Here is a 20,224-nt window from a genome sequence, read left to right on the forward strand (position 1 = left end):
TGCAACATGTTGAATCACATTTACTCAGGAACATTATGATGGGTCGGATTTCTCCAGTGTCCCAGTTACCAGTGCTGTTTATTCATCAAGTACTGATGAGGTGTAATGTCCCAAGGGAGGACTCAGTTCGTATTTCACAAGTCTGCCATCAGGACACTCCCTTAGTCACATTGCTTTCATTGCTTATTAGGAAATCTTTTTGCCAATGCTTAAATTCTAAGCTTTTCCATATCCATCTCCATACTTGGAGTAATACTAAAAATGATACCAGTTCTCTTAACAAAATTCCTTTTCACCTTAACATTTATTTCCATTCATCACCTTGTTTTCCACTTGTTTTAAAGGAACGGCTTGTTTACATAGGTCCAATAAAAGCTTTTTAGATAATCCTTCAGATATAGCTAGAAGACACATTGCATCCACAGTTGAACTATGGTATATCTGTTCTGGGGAATTCTAGGTTATTTGTCATACAGTTAGAATTATAAGAACGTCAAAGTTTATGGTGTTTCTAGAGCATTTATTCTTCAATCTTTTAATTCGTTGTAATGTACCCAAATCATCTAGACCTTAAAATATGTTGTGACAAAGTTGAATTTTGAGGGTGGAGCAGGGAGAGAGAGAAGCTGTAGGAGAGGAACACAACAAGAATGTGTTTTGTTCTCTGTCCCCCAATGTCAATAAGCCATATTTAGAGGTTCTATCTTATACCCTCAAAGATGCTTGTCATTATGTCTAGCCTCCATTTAAAGCTACTGATGAGCCTCATCAGTTCTTCACATTTATGCTTACATAGAGAATTCTGCTGAAGTTATACACCATAAAATAATTATGCATCTGTGTTTATGTGTATTCAGATAGTGCCTGCTAAGCACAGACACATTTCTGTTAGATAAAGGCATCTGTTTATGGACAACTAAGTAGTAAATTCAATCAGATTCATCTGACAAGGAGAGTCATTTCAAGGGCATTTTTTTGATTAAACCCTCTGAGGATGGCAAGTTTTGTTCTCTTTTTATTCCATGTTTCGCAGGCATCTGAAGATTGCTCTATATTGCTGCCTGTTGAAACTCTGTCCCACAGCAGCAGTAAAGGCACAGTATAGAATTTGCTGCTTGACCACAGTGCTTTTATAGTTGGTAATATAAAATAGAATTAATAAATGCTCATAAATTCATCACAGATGCTGTTGCAAGTACCGTGCGTGTATTTACATGAACATTTTATTACCAGTGTTGATATGTAAAATATACTGTCAGTAGCACATGTAACACCTGTATTGGATTTAGTAATAAATAGCTTCCGGGCATTTTCTGGTGGGTTATTTCAGCAGCTGTTTCAGGAAGTTGCTGGTTACACTCTTAGGATGGAAGGCTGGCCAAAAGGATAATTAGCAAATCAAAGTCTATTAACAGGAAATCATTATAATAGGTTGGATCTTTAAACACTTTATTCCCTGTCACTCTTACTGTTCACGGTTTTCCAAAGTGGACACTCAAGCCTCATCTTTCCATGTGTGTCTTATAACCTGAATGGAAGAGCTGTCATTCTGCACATTTTGGTGTTGATAAACTCCTGGGTGCTCCTAAGAGTCTTCATGTGCTTCTTCAGTCTGTCTATAATAATGCTAACTAGCACATATTAAATTCTGCACCTCTTCTGAAAACTGATTATAGGTGCCATTAACAGAAAAATAAGCTCTGCAGCTGACACAATTACATTGATGAGCTGTTGTAATTTCTGTTCAATTGAAAAAGGTCCATCTTTTATTTCTCCAGTTATTATATCAATCAGAAACACATGCAAGCAGGATTTTGGTTTGAAGAAATGGTGAGCTTTTTCTCCTGCGGTACTTTAAGCAAAAGCTCTGCATCAAAAATATATCGTTAAGATGAAATAAGACTCTTTTGGGGTGCTTTGCTCTGTGCCTGAGCATTCCTCTGTCCTGTATCATTAAAGCTATATAACACTATTACTTTTACTTATTCCAATTCTAAAAATTGGGATTTCATTGCATACTTTTTCATTAGCATCCTTAAAATTATTCAAAGTTTTTCTTGCTTTGGGGAGAGTTAAAGAGGGGCATTGGGCCAAACAAGATTGACTCTACTAATGTTGCCAGACAGTGGGAGCAGAGCCAGAGATGCTCTCAGCTACTGGGGGGTTTTTTTAGCTAGATGTACATGGTCATTTGAAGAATCTATTTATATATATTGAATCTTTCAGCAACCCTTTTGTATTGAGAAATCAGGCATCTATTTTTCTTGTTTGTTCTACTAATGATGTGCATATTGAATGTCCGAAGTTTTTTTTTTTTTCATAGGATAATGATGATAATGGAATGATCACAGAATCATAAAATCATAGAATACTTTGGGTTGGAAGGGATCTTCAAAGGTCATCTAGTCTGACCCCTCTGCAATGAGCAGGGACATCTTCAACTTGATGAGCTTGCTCAGAGCCTCATCCAGCCTTATCTTATTGTCTCATGATAATAACATGAATATGAAGTAAAAATTACTAGCAAATGTATGTATGTGTATTTCCATAGAAGACATAACTCTAGAGAGGCTGCATTTCCAGAACTATTGTGTGTCACATCATTCTTTACTCATCATTGTCTTTACAACAAACTATTACAAGAGTTCTTGAGTCTTCAGGTAAGGAAAATGGAGAAGGAGAGAAAGTGGGACAAAAAAGAAGTACTTTGCAAAAAAGAGTTGAGACTGAGATACCAATGTCACTCATCTGCTTTGTAATTTTCTGTTAGGAAGAAAGGTGATCCAGAAGTACCCTAAAAAGTGATGTTATGTAATAAGATTTTGTAAAAATTGCAAATGAGAGAAATAAAATATACCCCTCTGTCACCTTCAGATGGTTATTATTTTGATGATGAATGACAGTATTATTTGCCTAAGAAAAAGTTAATTTGTGAACCAAGCCCTAGGTTTGGTTTTAGATGGCTATGCAATTCAAATCAGTGGAAGTTCTCCTTATTTATGTAGGACTGAAATTAGCCCTTTAAATCCATAAGACTGGAAAACTCCCAAAAAAAGACAGCTGGTTTTCTTGTTTTTTTAAAAAGCCTGGGAGGAGTAGCTTTATCTTTATGTAATACTTTCATAAATCTTATTAAAGAAATACATATATTGCTAAAAGAAGTAAGGCCATTCTTTTGATGCCAGACATTTATTTTTCTCACATAATCAGAGAATAAATAACAGAATGCTGGCGATTAATCATACAATTGGTAGTTGAATGGAGTTTTGTCTGTGTCCAGTTGTGCTGAAGTTAAAGGTTGTGTCGAGTCTTCTGTAAAGTCTTTTTTTCCCAGTTTCTGAGTCAACTTAGTCTCCAAATGTGAAAGAATGGGTCAGGCACAATGCTGTTGCTTCAGGATGCTTTGGTTTTGCCACTGAGGTAAATATTCTGATTTTGAATTTTTTTTTTTCTGGAAAATGTGGAAACCTGGTGGCTTTTTTTCTGTATATCTCAGCAACTATTTAAGTAAAAGAAAAGGCCTCTGAGAGTACAAGCTGGTCTAGCAGCAACTTCCACACAATAAATACTGTGGCTTGATTTGGGATTTTTATGGTAAATGTTATTTTTACTCATACTTATCTTCGTTTTTGTAACATAAATGCAAGCAGCATTTAGAACAGAAGGAAAAATGCATGTTGCTAGGGGATGGCAGGCAATTGTGAGACCAAGAATTTGGTGAGTTGATTTTAATATGGAATTGTTCAGACATCCTGAATCAAAAATAAAAGCAAAAATATTAATGGCTGGCACATCAGACATTTACACAGATCTTTTGAAAAATCTTCCTTTATCATCCTTCTGCCTTTGTTCTGCAGCTGCTGTGTTACTGACTTGGTGTGAGAAATATGCTACATTTCCTATAGTATAAAATCTATACATACAAACGATAGGTTACATATTATTTCTTTCTTACTTGCTTTCAAGGATAGTGAAGATATTTTGGTGTCTGTTAGGTTATATTTGAAATGCAATTTATTGGTCAAATCTTGAGGGCATGACTAAATACACACAGTTCTAAGGCAAACCTGCCACAGAAATCAGTGAGAATGCACAATTAAAGATGTCATTTAACTGAAATGAAGACGAGTGTTTCACAGTTGAATTCAATGGCAGTTCTGCCTGGGCAAATACTGAGTAAATAGTTCAGACACAGGCCCACAAGAATGTACTGGCATGCAGATTGTCAGTTCTTCTTGATTCATTTATTTAGAAACCCATACATTTTGTATTGAGTTCCAAAGCACTTTAGCAGCTGTTGGTAGAATTTCAAGGTTGTTTTTTTTCCCAAACAGCAACTGAAATGTGTGTTTCTACTAATATATTTCAGATTCATAAATGGAGGAGGCAATGTTATTTTTATAGTTGAGGAGATGAACCAAGACATTTTTAAGCAAAAGTGAAGGATGTCTGGGCAGAATACAGTATGTTTGTTGTAATCTTTGAATGTTATTTTTCTAAGCATTCCTACATTATTGAAATGTTAAAGAGACAGTCCAGTACTAAAGAAACTTTGCATTCCAAGACCTCTAGAATAAATGTGCTAGTCTGCAGTGGGAGTATGAAATATTTGCAAAATTAATAGATGTCTGTGTCAGAAAAAGATAAGCTTAACCAACAAAAGTCACATTTTTCGTAACAGAATTTATACTGTATTTCAAACTTTGCCCAAACTGTATTATAACTTTCCAACTATTAAATTTTTCTTTTCCAGCAAATACAGACTGGCATAGCTCAGAAAAGATGAAAGGTTAAGGTAGATTTAAAGTCAATTTGCCTAGACACGCAGCAGCAGGACCCAGGAAGACTAAGCTGTTGGATAATCTCACTTTATGGATACTCATGAAATTAGCATCCATCCTTGCTAGCTGTGTGTTGTTATGTGTCCTCTGGTTAGATCCCTTGTTTTCAACTGCTGGCAGCATGGCGCTGCTGATCTTGCTGCGTTTTGTGGACGAACACCTAGTGAAAGTTTTCCCAGCCTACTATAATAAAGGTATGATGTGTCACTGAGAAAGTAGATATCGGCAATGTACGCTAGGAAATTGCTTTCTTTTTGTGTTTGTAGATGAGCTGGTTTTCTAACCAGAACTAATGCACTGCATTTACCACAGTTACCTGTTCACTCTATTCAGTCTAAAAATTGTTAACAGAGGCAAAAATTGTATTAATCTATTTTCAAATGAGGAAAAGAGAAGTCTGATATAACCTGCATTCTGTAAAAAAAGCAGAATTGAAGACAAACAGGTGAAATGGAGACACAGCACATTTTTTCAAGTGAATATTAGAAGTTTGTTTGCTCCAGACGTAGTACATACACTCCTGAGTTTTGACTAACAGTGCAGAATCAACCCTTCTTGTTCCTCTTGCTTTTGCACAGAGAAATTGCATTGTGTTGAAATATTAAATATGAGATTTTTTTTAAACATGAATACCCTTTGTCAGTGTGTAACAACTTTTGCGCAGTTACTTTGATATATGCTTTTTATGTATCCACCAGCATATCTTCCCCTGCCCCATGCAGTTATTGCACCTCTTCCCTTCTTGATCTTGATCAGTAAAACAGATCTAAAACGTCAGGCAACCAATCAAAAACAATTTGCCAGGAATCCCCAACTATGCAAGAAATTGACTAAAAACCATAGGTGATATAGTGGGATAAACTCAGACACCCCAGTAACTGGAGCATCTAGCACTCTCTGTTCCGTAAGGTGTACAAATGGGCACAGAACTAGATTTTGCAGGGCAAGATTTTACAGCTGCAGAACTGTGTGTTCTGAATATTTTTTTAAATTCTCATCAGTCTGCTTTCATAAAAATTAAACCCATCCAAAGTTTCAAAACCAAACCTTTGTAACATTACATCTTTAATCTGATCAGTTGCCAAGTATTTTTGTACTCAAAAAAAAATGAGAGGTTCCTTTGTAAGAAAATTCCCTGGAGTCTTTGGTATGCCAAATAAAAAAGAAATAAAAGATCTAAGATATTAAGTATCAAGATCACTGTTGTGCTATAGCCAAACAAGCAATACTTCTGAAATGAAAAAGCTGCTTCAGCTCAGCCCATTGGAAAGTAGTGATGCAGTTAATCAAATAATCAGTCTGGCTACCAAGTTCACTCAATATTGCAGAGCCAGCCAGACATTTCCTGAGGTAGCTTCAGTATCTTGAGAAAATATGTTATAGCTTATTTCAGTGCGCATTTGTGTTTGAGATGAAAAGCTTTATATTTATAACTTCCATTTGTTTCTCATCTTTGTACAGAAACAAGAATTGGTTTTCTTTAGAACACGTCAAATAGATTTATTTCATGTAGCAACTTTCATTATATAAAACCTAGCCATTTTTCAGATAGGACTGAAGTACAAGGAAAAACATTTTTAAAAAAGCTAAAGGTAATCAAAGGGTTAATAGATTCGCTGCGCTGTCTGATTTGCATGTAGGTTTGCAGTGGAATTTTTCTAGAACAGAGCCCTACGGGTTTTTCAGCCTCATTTCTCAGTAGACTGCACAACTGGTGAGAAAGTAGGTATTTTGTCTGACAGCCATTAGAGTCTCATTACTCAGCAAATGTGGAGATAAAACAAAACAGATTTTGAAATCCCTTATCAAAGTTAGCTAACTCTGTCTTAATGAATGTCAGGAAATAATCTAATGCTCTTTGTTGGGGTTTTTTTTGAGTGATGGTGAGATGCAGGACAGACTGATTACAAATGCTGTAAAGGTTGCGACCACTAGTGACTTAATTGCTTTCCTGCTATTGCCTTTATGGCATATATTACTCATAGTGTTCATCTTTTTCTTCATAAAAAGGATAATTAATTGTGCAAGTGCATGCTTTATTCCTTTATAGTAGTGTCAGCCAGCAGAAGATAAGGCTTTCTGTGAAGAACAATGGTTTGAAACTTGCTTTTCTTGTTGGAGCTATTGTCTGCCCTTCTATTCAGTAGTTTTTCTGCTAATATAGTGAAGGAGACCTTTCTCATCCTTCTTTTAATTCAGTAATTGATTCCCTTCTCCCTCCATATCTTATTTCAGGGCAAAGAGATGTACAGCAACTACTGTTTCCAATATGATCACTTGTGTGTCCTCTCTCTCTGCCTCAGACCCGTGTCCCAGGGTAGATCCCAGAGTTCGTTTAGGTGGTCCTTCAAGTACAGTGTGACTGAATAAGTTTTCTCCACCTTGATTTTATTTTGTCATGGGTCTTAACATCTCCCTTAATTATTTTTGCCAGGCTTATAACTTCTTTGACTGTGATCTCTCTACTCTTATGGGATTTTTTTGTTTTAAATGCTGTAAATTCTGTTACCATTTTTCTGTGGTACAGATAAAGCTACTGGTTTTTCTCTCTCCAAATTCTTCATGTCCTTCACTTTCAAAGCTTTCCATACTTCTGTATGTCTTTTGTAATGTAAAAGATGCCGACTTGCTCCTACTACCCATCGGCCATTGATACTGGCTTCCCAGCTCCCCGCTTTTCCTGATCCCTTTTGTGAAGAGCTCCCTGCCAACAGCTGCCAAACTTACTCCTGTTACTCTCACCTCTGAAAATTTATCTTTTTCTGTGATGGACTGAAAACCAGAAAAAAGCTTGTGAGAAGTTCGGCTGCCACACCAGTGCCTGTGTTGGTGACCAGTTGTTCTGTCTCTTGTGTTTTCATACCTGTCTGTTTACAGATCTGATCTCTGCTCTTAAACTGAAAGTCACTTGGTCTGGGGGCCACCTTATTGTTCTGTCTGCAGAAAGCTTAGAACAGCAAGGTGAAATGATAGACTTTAGTAATATCAACTAACTTACTTTTCTTCAGCATAGTCAATGGGCGTATTTTATAAAGAAGTGTAGGAAGGAAAGGCGTAGTGATCAATACACGTCACTTCTTAGTTTTATGTCAGATGTGCCAAGCATCTAAAATGCCAAATTTTAACTGAGAATTTTATTTTTCAATAAATACAGTTTTTACTTTGTCTTTATTGATGCCAGTTTAGCTACAATGATAAGCTTTTCAGCAATTTTTTTTTTACTGTATATGGCTGTAACTGATCTTACCTGTGCTACACAGTTGATCAGGGAAAGAGCATTTGTACAATAGTCTGACAACCATTCTGTAATCACTGTATGCTTCAAAGGTTGTTTAATGCAGCCCAATATTCATAGTCATATTTGGAGCTGCTGAAATTATAGGGAGAACCCGAAAATGGGTTTCACTCAGTACAGATCTGCTGGTTTGGGAGACGTGCTTGCTTTACCTCAGTCTCAATTACTCTCAAAAATCAACACTTCAGACTAATATCAGGTCCCTGTAACACAGTTTTGTGAACTCACAGCTATACCATGAGACAGTCTTTGCACCACATTTCTAGTAATCCATAAATAAAACATAAACCCTTCCTTTCAGAAGTCGCTTTTGGTTTTAGTCATTGTATGGAGTGGTATTGTCAGACATTATTGAGGGTGTTCAGGAGTACCAAGCTGTCCATGTTTTTAAAAGTCCTTCTTTCAGCAGTGATGTGGCAGTGTAATATGCCACTGTAAAAAAGACTGTGCCAAAGGATTTGCACCTAAGCATGCATCAGTTCTGCTCATTGGTTTCATAGTGTTGATAAACATGCAGTGATTCAGTTATATTACTACTTTATTTTGTTGCTGTGTTTCACCTAATGTAGCTGGTTTAGGCTGGAAATTGCATTAGGAATTGCATGTCTCTTTCTTGAGGTTTTTCAAGAAGAAAAGGAGCACAAGTATTTGCTATTTTCTTACCTGTACGAAGGATAACCATAAATATCTAGACTGCTGAAAACAGTTTTCTGATTATGCTTTTTTTCTAAGCTGGCAATATGTTCTGTTGTGCGAGCAAGTGGATGAATTATATAAACAAATTTCTACTTCTAGGATGTGAGATTAGCAAATAATTCAAAATAACTTTGGTGTAGGGTTGTCTGGAGCAGCAGTTGCCACTTAGCAGTGTCTGTGCAGGCAGGCAGGTGTGAAGCCGTACTTCTTATCACATGCACACACACAAAATAGATATTTTCAGTACTCGAAATATTATTTCTTCTGTTCCTGTCACAGTAAAAGCAGGTTTATTTATTTATTACATATGGGCAGAAAATGTATGTGGCAGTTTTGCAAGGGTTATTAGGGTCATAGCAGAACTCTGTATCTAAAAGCTTTTAATATGTGTTAGAAAGTGCTCCTGCAACTGTATCACATGTATCATCTTTACCTTGGATAATCTTTTAATTTCAATTGCTATTTGAACAAGGTGTTGCAAAACAGAATTTGATTGGAAAGTTATGTTTTGTGTATCTTCAATGATAAAAACTGTGCAGATAGGTATGTTGTGAGAGATAAGTAGCAATGAGGATTATTATTACAGAAAAACTTAATCATTTGAATGTCTAAATTTATACATGAGTTTTAGAATTCTCCTTGGTTTTATTTTTATTAATAACCTCAATTCTGAACTCAGGATCTGAATGTTAAGTTACTGTTCTATTGAAAATAGCAGGTTTATTTTCATCCTGAAGTCCAAATCAGAACTTCTGTCTAACATGCACCAAAATCACCACTCTCATCCAAAACCAAGAAAAGTTATTTCCTAGCTGCAGCAAGCAATACCTATAGGCACATCTTGGTATGCTAAGAGATACTTTTAAAATATAAATTTGTAATGTGCAAATATATATGTATGTTATAAGATTGTAAACATTTCACATAAATCACAAAGTAAACGAAGTGAACTCTCATAAAAGTACCTTATAAACCAGACTGCTTAATGGAATGGTTAGGGAGATAAAAAAACTATATGCTTTTTGCTTTCTGCATGGACTGCATTGATGACTGGACTATGAGCTGGGGCAAAACGTTCACATTCAGTTGTTCACCAGGAAAGAAAATAACCAAAGAGATTCAGTTTGCGTCTTGAAGGGAAGAATTTTTATGGTAACATTTTTACCCCTTTTTAAGATAGGGCAAATCCCATTCGCTTAACTAGGATTTCAGCGTTAACATGCTGATCCTATAGATTATCCTATAGGAACTGTAGTGAGAGTCTCATGACCTGCAAAGATGGGTAAATCACTTCAGCTGCTCTTGCACTGACAGCTCGAACCTCTTACATTTGAACCTGTCAGGTGTCATCCTGCGCTGTGTCCTCGCTCTGGTATGTACAGCTGAAATGAGCCAGTACTAACTAGATGAATGAGTCTTGAATTTTAACATGGTGCTGACACAAACATAAGGCAAACAACCAGAAATATATGAAAACAACTTCAAAGCAGAGTCGAAACAATGTAAGTAGGCAACAAGAGCATTGGTATTACTGAGCCCAAGGCAATACTTAATTAGCTTGCTTTACTTTTTTCCTCAGGCTCTGTTTCAAAATAAATTCAAGCTTCAGTAAGAACTTGAAATGAACCATTGATTTACTTCTCTGGAGTCTTGAGGAAAAGAGAAACTTAATTTAAAGACAGGAATTTAACACAGATGAAACACAGTCTATGTGCAAAAAGAATGTAGTAGGACAAAGTGCAACAATACGAGCTAGATTTTGAATGAACCTCATGCATGTGAGTTACGATGTGAGCATTTCAGCCTGACCCTGACTTGGGCTGAATCAGAGCTGCAGTTTTCTGGGCAGAGGTGGGTGCTGCCGTGGCCTCCTGCTTCCAGCCATGCTCTGCTGAGCTCTGCAGCAGGAGCTGGTGCATCCCTGGTCCTGGGCAGAAGGGACTCGCTCGTGCACTTGTTTGGCCCCTGCTCAGCTCTGTTGGGCTCCCTGGGCTTGGCCCAGGTAGAAATCAGAGCAAACTCGAGACTGTTCTCAATAATACTTGCCTTCAGAAATAGCAAGAGGATTATAATCCTACAGCTGCATCTAACCGTCCACATGTATTTTATATAGTGATTACAGTTTGGAAGCATGTATATGCATGCAGGCATTAACAGTTACATTTCTGATTTCTACATGGAGATATTGTTAGCTCTGTGCTATAAGTACAAATAAAAGAGTAATCTTCGAGCTTTGTATATACATGCAATTAGCATTTCCTGTGCTTTGCAGTTGAACACTTGGCATTTCTGTCTCAAACACAAAATTGTAAGTAATGGTGTTTTGAATTCTGTGGATTTAAAACAATAAGCTGTTATCAAAAGCCCATTTGGAGAAGTGCAGTTTTCTGATTTTAGAAGCCAGGAAAACCCAATTCTGGCCCCACTGCAGTGACAAATATACACTTAGCTCCATGTACTTTCTGTGGGAGTTAAACTGTATAATAACCTTACAATTATGATCTTTGAAGATGTTCTGCATTAAGCATTTAGGATGGTGGAAGGAAACATTCATTCATAGAGGGGCGTATGTATCTCCTTATACATCCCCATGGATGAAGAGCTTATTTATGTTAGAAAGCCTTCCAAATGATGGAATTATTATGTGAACTGAGGTTCTTTCCAAAAGCTGTGACACTGGCAGAATTGAGCCCAGCTGGATGCTGGTAACTTCTCACTAGTTTTCTAGAAGTTTTCTTGTTAGCTTGTTACGCATGGCATAATCTGGAATTGCTTTGTATTATGAATAGTGAAAACACTGTAAATCTAGGGAATATTTTAAAATTGACGTACTACATCAGCTGGTGGCTGGCTAGTTGAGGAGAAGTGGGAAATAAAATCTGTCATTTTTCAATCATCTGTTAAACTCAGCGATGGAAAACCATCACTCTGTGATGGTAATTGGTGGCCTGTGTAAAATGGATCTAACTCTGTTGCTCAGGATCTCACTCCACAGGCATTTGACGGCAAACCAAAGAAATAAGAATCTGTTCCCATTTGTTGCAGAGTGTTTGAACAGTGAGGCTGGGGCCTGGAGGCAGGAGTGTGAGCGATGTCTGTGCTGCCCAGGGCAGGGGTCCACCCCAGCGCACATCTGCTGATGTCCCTGTTGCCCCAGAAGGAGATGATTTATATCTCCAGGAAGTGTTTCAAAAGCATGAAATCTTTATACTTACATTAAAAAAAAAATACATGGGAAACAACATTAAAAAAACCCAAACTAGAAGTGTAGTCTCTGTATATTAACATACAGCTTGCAGTTCTGCAGGCATATTATTCTTTTAAAGTGTGAGACTCAAAATACTGAGGAACTTTCTTTTATTGCGCTCAGGTTCAAATATATCCTGTTGTTATATCTTTTGCAGAATGGCATAATATTGCATAGAAAAGAAAAACAAGTCTGCTTTCCTGTAATATGAATTCATAAATGGCAGCAATTCAGAGTGTTTCCTTTGTAGATGTTAACACCTCTGAGAATTTTCCATATTGAAAACTCTTTAATTGAAAATGTTAGTGAATGCTATTTATTAAAACTGTTTATTTTATGAAGACTCGCAAGCCATATAATACGTTGTAGTTTTTTGCAGATGTGGCTTATTACTATAGTGACATTAAAACAGAATAGTCTATGAAATATGATTTAACATCACTTTCTTTTGTCATATTTTATCAATCAAAATACCTTCAGAATATGGTTTTATCATTAATTTGGTCCTAATAGTAGTCTTCGTACGTGTTCATTTTCAATGTTTAATACAGTTCATATTGCGTAATTTTAAAGGATTTTTATTGCTACTTTAAAAAATAATAATTCTTTTATTAGAATATTCTTTATCCTGGTCTTTAGAATCTAAAATTGATGTACTGCAATGTGCTTCTGGGAAATATGCCAACAACTGTGGGCTTTAGTTTCAAGATGCCTGCTCATAGTTCATACACACTCTCAAGTATTGGTTGCAGGGGGTACAATCCTGTTTTCAGAATTCTTGGTAGGACGGTGTTGGCCTGATACACAGAGTGATGTTAAGACAAAGTCTGGTAGCTGTAAACATAAAGTACAAGGGCTCATATTTAAAAATAACCAAGTGCTCAAAAGAAAATCTATTTTTTAAAATCAGTTCAACACTATCTAAAACTATGCTGTAGGTTTCGAATTGGATATAAGTAGTTTTTAAGAGGCTGCTGTTATGTAGGTGCTGTACTTGCTTAGATGACAACATTTGATTCATGTAGTTCAGAGTGACAACATTACAGTCTTCTGCAATCATTCTTTATGTCCATTTGGTCAAGGTTGGTCATTCCAGCACCTCAGTACTGTCCCCCTCCCACCCCATGTTCTTTGTAAGGTGAGCTTGTCTTACTGCTGGCAACTGGTACGGCCTGTGGTCACAGGGACTTCAGCTGAACAGGTGAAAATGCAATGAGCTCTTGTAGACAACATGTAGGCAAGGAGCATTTGAATATTGGCTCTGGCACAAAGTCCTTCTTTAGGCACAGTTGGGACATTTAATCTCTTGCCTCGCGATCACCATCTGTAAAATGAAGCGATACCTGCCTGCCTGTCTCATAGGAGCACAGATGACTGAGTCATGCTTGTGAAGTGATACAGGAATGCACTGAGTGCACATCAGAGCCATCTGATCTCTGGATATATGGGGAATTGTTCTTGGAAAATATTAGCAGCTGTGTTCATGTGTGTAGTGCAGTACCACGATCAACTCCTGTAACTCAAATGAGGCATATCAGTGTCAAGATGGTGGTGGAGCCTTTGGGCATCCTCCCAGTGGCTTTGAACCATTCCAAAGGCAAATATATTGCTTTTCAGAAATATTTTTGTAATCCCCAGTGCAAAGTTTCACATGTTTCTGAGTGCTCTTCAGTCCTGAATCCTGGCTGCCTTTGGGACTTCTTGGGCTCCTTTCAACTGACCAAACCTGCAGCATGACAGCAACAACAGCTGGCATGAGTTTATTGAAGTCATTGGTATTCACTGGTAACCTTAAAAACAGGAAAATCACCCCTTTTGGCAAATTACACACATTTCATGGTAGGATTTTAACAAGATTTCAGGATGCTGCTGTTCTGTTTAAAATGAGATGAATTAGGCCCCTGTCGTGTCAGGTTCACTAAAACCACAGGACTATTGCTGTATGATTTTTTTTGTGTGCAGCATATTATGACATATATATTTTACTTCTTTTAGAAGATAAAGGGAAAGCAAAACCCAATAGTGCAAGTCAGCAGTCCAGTACAGAAGCAGGTCTTTTTCTTCCCAAACCTGGGGTGGCAGCAGTGGCACCTGTAACACCTGCCTCATCCTCCAAGAGCACGAATGGAGCTCCAAACACAGTTTCTGAGTCAGAAGAGGAAAAAGCCAAAAAACTGCTTTACTGTTCATTATGCAAAGTGGCTGTGAATTCCCTGTCACAACTAGAAGCCCACAATACAGGTAAGTGTGCACATAGTGCAAGTCAGTTGTGTATTATTACTTTGAAAATTCAGTGTAACAGTCTGTTTTTTCTGACACTGTGGTAGCCACATTTCGCCAAAGAGTCGTTTAGCTAAAATTTGCAATGGCAATTTACAAAAACCTCTCTGTTAATGACAATTTCATGTGTTATGTCTGCTATTTTATTAAAGCTCACTATACAGTTTTTTGAACTGTCCTTCATGTACTCTATAAGCTTTTAGTTGACAAAATCCCTATAGTTCATGTTACTTGATTCCGTCATACCTCCATAGTGACAATCATAGTATGATCATAGTGGTTTCTGTAACACTAAGGTTCCTAAAATGTTAGTTCACTCTCTCTTTCCCACTTCATCTCACCATCTCTAGTGTCTGGTTTTTTGCTGGTACAACTTATAGTAATTTTTGTTATTTGATATTTTTGATAATTTTAAGGTGGTCTCCTTAGATTTCCTAGATGTCCCAGAATCTTTTGATTATTGTGACTTAGATGTGCTTCCTTTAAAAGGCCACAAGCAGCAATCCCTAATGTGCTCTTGCTGCTCAGTGATGGGCTGGTGATGTAAAGCTTGTTAACAGATCACTGAAGCTGGTTTTGCAGCTGTAATCCATTCTTGAAATGGCCAAAGGAGCCATTTCTTCCAAATCAGAGGGTACTTACTGAAGTATTACTGTTCGTAGGCAGGTTTTGAGTGATTGCTGTGGTTCCTCTCCTACTCTTGGCTAATGTCCTTTCTCATGATTCACCAGCTGTATGGATTTTGGCAGAAGAACAAACAAACACGTTGGCCATACAGCCACACACTTGCCCCAAACAGAGAGGCAGTGTTCCAGTGCCTGTTGTTCCCTTTTTGTACAAATCCTTCTTCCATTGTCAGGCTCCCCTTTACATCGAGGAAGTGAGAACTACACTGGCCAAAACCAGAGCCATCATTAATCCTGATCTGTGGTGAACTTTAACCCTTCTGTCTTGATGATAAATCCGTTACAAAAAGTCCCAAGGCTAATGGACATGTTTGTATGTTGCTGATCATGAACTCACCTGTGTCTTTTTGCCCATTAGGCTCCAAGCACAAGACCATGGTCGAGGCTCGGAATGGTGCTGGTCCCATCAAGTCCTACCCTAGACCTGGATCCCGGCTGAAGGTGCAGAACGGCAGTAAAGGCTCAGGACTGCAGAACAAGACATTTCATTGTGAAATCTGTGATGTCCATGTTAACTCAGAAATTCAACTTAAACAGGTAGCTTATGTGTATTTGGGGTTCCTTTTGTTGGTTCTAGTTGCATTGTGGTATTGTAGGTGGGATGTAGATCTGTATGAAGATGTTTTTGCAAAAAGTGAACTTCGTATTTATTTTCTGTCATCCCATAGCTATTTCCAAATAGTTCACTATAGGTCAAGCTCACCTAATTGTTTCATCTGGGAAAAAATGGACTTGAGAGTCATAAAGGAGAGGGAGACAAGGTGTCAGATCAATGAATAACATAGCAGATCTAGTTTAGAAGTTTGCTATAGCTCAAGAGATTTGAATTCTGGTCCCCCAAATGGAAGAAATTCTGGGTTGAGGTTCCTTGAATTCCTCTTTTGGTGCTGTTTCAACCTACTGGGGTAGTTTTTAATACTATGTAAGAAGGAGAATGTGACTTGAATCTGTTGGTTTAAGACAACCAGCAGGAGGATAATACTGTAGATATGTCCGGATTGTGTAGAACAACATTATCATTAGCACCGTAGCTGTATGAACATGCAGCTCTGCTCTGTCCAAGTCAATTAGCCCTGGGTTCAGAGCTGTGCCAACACAAATACGTTGTTTCTGATACCCAGAATGGAATCTCTAACAGGATGGTGCTGTGTGGATGCGTCCTCCCATTCCCTGTTATTTCAGTTATCTCTAAGATAGTATTAAATTGCATGGTGTAGACATATCCCTGGGTACTGGTTCTTCCTTCAGCTAATCTTGAATTATTTATACAACTGAACAGCATCAGCAAGACTGAAATCTACCTCCTACTTCTGAATATCCCTGTGACCTAGTGATTACAGCTCTGCCTGCTTCAAAGCTCCTCAAGTGGAAAAAAGAAATACTAACCAAAATATCAATAATTTGCAAAGCCTGTCTCGGATCACAGAACCCGCTGTATTTGATTAGTTTCTGACTCTCTATTTGATGTGCTCCAAATTGTTATGTTTAATTTAGCAAAACTCATCTTTGTTCTGTCTAAAGAACCTACTCTGTCTTACAAACAGGGGCTTAGGCATATCCTGCTGATAAATCAATTTCAAACTCAAAACTGAGGAATGTTTATACAGCTAATTAAATGTGAGGATATTTATTTCAGCACATTTCCAGCCGAAGGCATAAGGACAGAGTTGCAGGAAAGCCTATGAAGCCTAAATATAGTCCTTACAACAAATTGCAGCGCAGCCCAAGTATTTTAGCAGTAAGTATTTTTATTTCTCATCACTGTCTATGTGAATTCGTGACCCTGGGGACTCCCACCACACAGAGACAGGAACATGACAGACCTGCCGCTTCCACAGCATTTCTTCCCCTGCAGGCTGGGTCTGCACGGGGATCAGATTCGAAGATAGTTTTGGATTCTGTCTGCCCAGTCAAAGGCACGCAAACAGCACTGCGGGTGTTATTTACTGCTAGGAAGAAAGGAATAATCAGTGGAATGGCGAATGAACCGTGTGCCCCGTGGAAAGGCATTGGCTCAGCTGGGCTGGTGCACTTTTCCCGGGAGGCTGCAATGTACATACGCTGTCTTTCTGGGCACCTGAGATAACTCTCGGTTATTACAAATGCAGTCAGGGAAAAGTACGGAAGATGTTATGATATAAAAATACTAATGCTCATTCTCTGCATCCAGAAAAACAGAGTGCTGTGTGGATGTATTATGTTGACGCGAAAGAATTACCAGGTGTTTAGGAGAATTGGTTGCCTGTGTGCTTGGCCTGTGTCTGTCACTGGCTACCAAAACACCTCTCCTGCCTCCGTGCCCCAGGACGTTCCCCTTTCACACCCACTTACGTTTCCAGGAATTCCCCAAGCTGGTTCTGCCAGTCAACTGCAGCCTGAGTTCAGCCTGGCTCTAGCACAGCACAGATTGTATGCTCATTTGCTCATGACTCAGCCTGTATTTTATTCACTAGGGAAAAGTGCATGCCACCTATGGCACAAAAACAATTTATAGGTTGGAAAGAGAGAGATGCAAATGTGTGTGTGCAAGAGTAAGCACGTGAAAAGCCTTTAAAATCTGGAATATTAATGTGTGGTTGTAATTGTATAGAGGCGAATTAAAATGCTGCAGACTTTCTCTAAGTCTTCCCGTTTGGTAGTTTCTGCACACACTATTCTTCTTCACTCACGTAATACATTATTTTATAATCTATTGCATAAGGAGAGACCTCCACTAACAAAAGAAGGATGTATCTTTGCCCACACAAATGTCTCATTTTGGTGCAAATCATTTTCTGTAAGACTGTAGTGTCTGTATTTCTGGTTAGCTTTTTCACCACAACCACCAGCAAAGATTGTAGATCATAAACTGAGTAACCATTCTTTCAGAAAGAATTCTTTATGGTATTGATCTTAGAAAATATTTCTATTTTTAAAAGAGCAGCTCTGCATTGGCAGATAAAAAACTCACTGGACTAATATTAGTTTCCCATCTTGACCACTCTACTTTTCTTCAATTCATTTTTGCAAGTGGAAAAATTTGACTTTTGACATTGAAGTCTTAATCACATGGGGTTTTATTAATAGTTTTGCACAGTTATGATTTACATAATTTAATATTGTTCACTTGCATATTATGCTTTCTTCTAAATGTCAGTGTGACTGAACCTACTCTCAAGAGATTTATGTATCTTTAAACATAGGATTTGGTTGCTTTAATTGCCTTGGGAGTAAGAAGACAATGTGGGTAAAATTTCTAAGCAGCTGACATGAGGCTTCTGTGCAAAACCACAGTGTGCCCTTTGTCAGCGTTCATTTTCTCCCTCAGTAAAAGTGGGCGTGGGGGGAGCCGTATTTACATTGCTTTCATGTGTGTTTTATTCCAGGCAAAACTTGCATTCCAGAAGGACATGATTAAGCCGCTGGCACCTGCTTTCCTTTCATCTCCTCTGGCTGCGGCTGCAGCGGTGTCGTCGGCCCTGTCCCTCCCTCCCCGTCCCGCAGCCTCCCTGTTCCAGGCGCCCGCCATCCCCCCAGCTCTCCTCAGGCCAGGCCACGGTCCCATCCGGGCAACACCCACCTCCATACTTTTTGCACCATACTAATTTATTGATGTAAAAAAGAGAGAACTATGGCCAGTAGAAAGGGCAAAAGAAAAGCGGTAAAGGGGTTGAGATTTTTAAATGTCTTTCTCTTTTGAAACACCATCCAGCGTGACACCTCAACCAACCACGCCGTAAAATTCATCATTATTGGTACTGCATTTTGGAGTCTAGACAGCTCTCTTTCTCAGTCTCTGTCGGTATTTCTTTTTTTAATCCAAATGCAGAGTGATTTATTAAAAACTTAATTGCTCATAAAATTTATACCATTAAATATTCATGCATCTATTATTTTTTTTTCTTTCTTCAATGTGTATGATGCACCTTGGAATCAAGGAACGTAAAATATTTTCCTGACAGACTTGAAAACTAGGGTCTTCCTCACTCACGCTTATGTGTATACTTCTCTGAAAACCAATGAAGTATAATCTAATGTGAGAAAAGGTAGATGAACCAAATGTTTGATTATGGATAACATCTCAAAAATGAATTGCATCCTCTTTTTTTTCAGTGTGCTCTTGTTGACAGGGATTGTGTGCTGTCCTAGGCCCCAGTACTGGTGTATCTTGTGTAGTACTAAAGATGTATCACATGTCTGATTTTAATATTTTTAGTTTATGTGCAAATGTTTGAAAGCAATGCAGCGCTGAAACTTTTAATTATTTCTTTTGTGTCACACTTTATTTAGAGAAATTAAAAATAGAAAGCCATATAACATATAGTTAAGATTACTACTTGTTTGCTACTTTCATTTAACTTATTTTTGTTGTTTCTTCACTGGTGTTGCTAAACAATGCTTAAAGAGAAAAAAAGTTTTTCAATTGCACATTATCACAGCTCTCATGCATTGTTCAAGAAGACAATGGATCCATGTATTTGTACGTAAATATCCTTTTTTCTTCATTTCTAACTAATTTCCTTTGTAATGATGCTGCATAACGTTGTGGCTCCCTAATGCAATAATGTACAGAATATAAAATATTTATAAATTACCATATTCTCTGTTTACTAAATATATTGCAGTAATGCTCCACCTGTCTTCTTACCTCCCCAGCCCTTTTGTAAAGGTGATATCAATATACAGTACTCAGACTGAAGTAATTATGTGATAATGGGGACAACAGAAGAAAGGGAAAAAAAATAGAACTAACTTTTAGAGCATCTTTATCTGCAATCCATAATAGCAAATGTCTGTGTATTTTTTTAAATGTACCTTTTCAATAAAATAATAAGAAAAAATATATGTGCTTCTTGTGTTTATTAATTGGTACAGAAAAAAAAGTCTGGAACAAACAAATTTTGCTAAAGGAGTCTTCAGGAGCAGGCAAAGCATCAGACTTGCAATGAGGTATAATTACAGAACCTGTGTTTACTTCCCTTGTGTTTTAACATCTTTCCTTACTACATCCTGTTACAGCCATTACTGGTGTGTTTTTGCAGTAAGGCTGTAAACATTCACTACATCAGAGATTCAGAGGAAGAAGCAGTAGAGCCAGGTGGGTGATTATGGTTTTATTATTGCACCACCAAAATGCTGCAACATGGTTATGCCATCTCTGATGGAGATTAAGGATTAACTTTAAAACCAGCCTGGGTGT

The 20,224-nt window shown here is 37.8% G+C and overlaps 1 protein-coding gene across 2 annotated transcripts in view; it reads left to right on the forward strand.

Annotated features, from left to right (window-relative positions):
• ZNF385B (zinc finger protein 385B) overlaps positions 1 to 19,867 on the forward strand; it is a 66,904-nt gene extending 47,037 nt beyond the window's left edge. For both annotated transcript variants that reach the window (XM_065637422.1, XM_065637423.1), the window contains exons 5-8: positions 14,075 to 14,320; positions 15,404 to 15,582; positions 16,682 to 16,783; positions 18,411 to 19,867. In XM_065637422.1, the coding sequence (XP_065493494.1) occupies positions 14,075 to 14,320; positions 15,404 to 15,582; positions 16,682 to 16,783; positions 18,411 to 18,629 (746 nt within the window). In that variant the 3' untranslated portion in view covers positions 18,630 to 19,867. The remainder of the gene's footprint in view (positions 1 to 14,074; positions 14,321 to 15,403; positions 15,583 to 16,681; positions 16,784 to 18,410) is intronic.
• Positions 19,868 to 20,224: the final 357 nt, after the last annotated feature.

Source organism: Caloenas nicobarica, chromosome 6 (assembly GCF_036013445.1).
Source record: "Caloenas nicobarica isolate bCalNic1 chromosome 6, bCalNic1.hap1, whole genome shotgun sequence".
In the NCBI taxonomy this organism is placed as follows: Eukaryota; Metazoa; Chordata; class Aves; order Columbiformes; family Columbidae; genus Caloenas; species Caloenas nicobarica.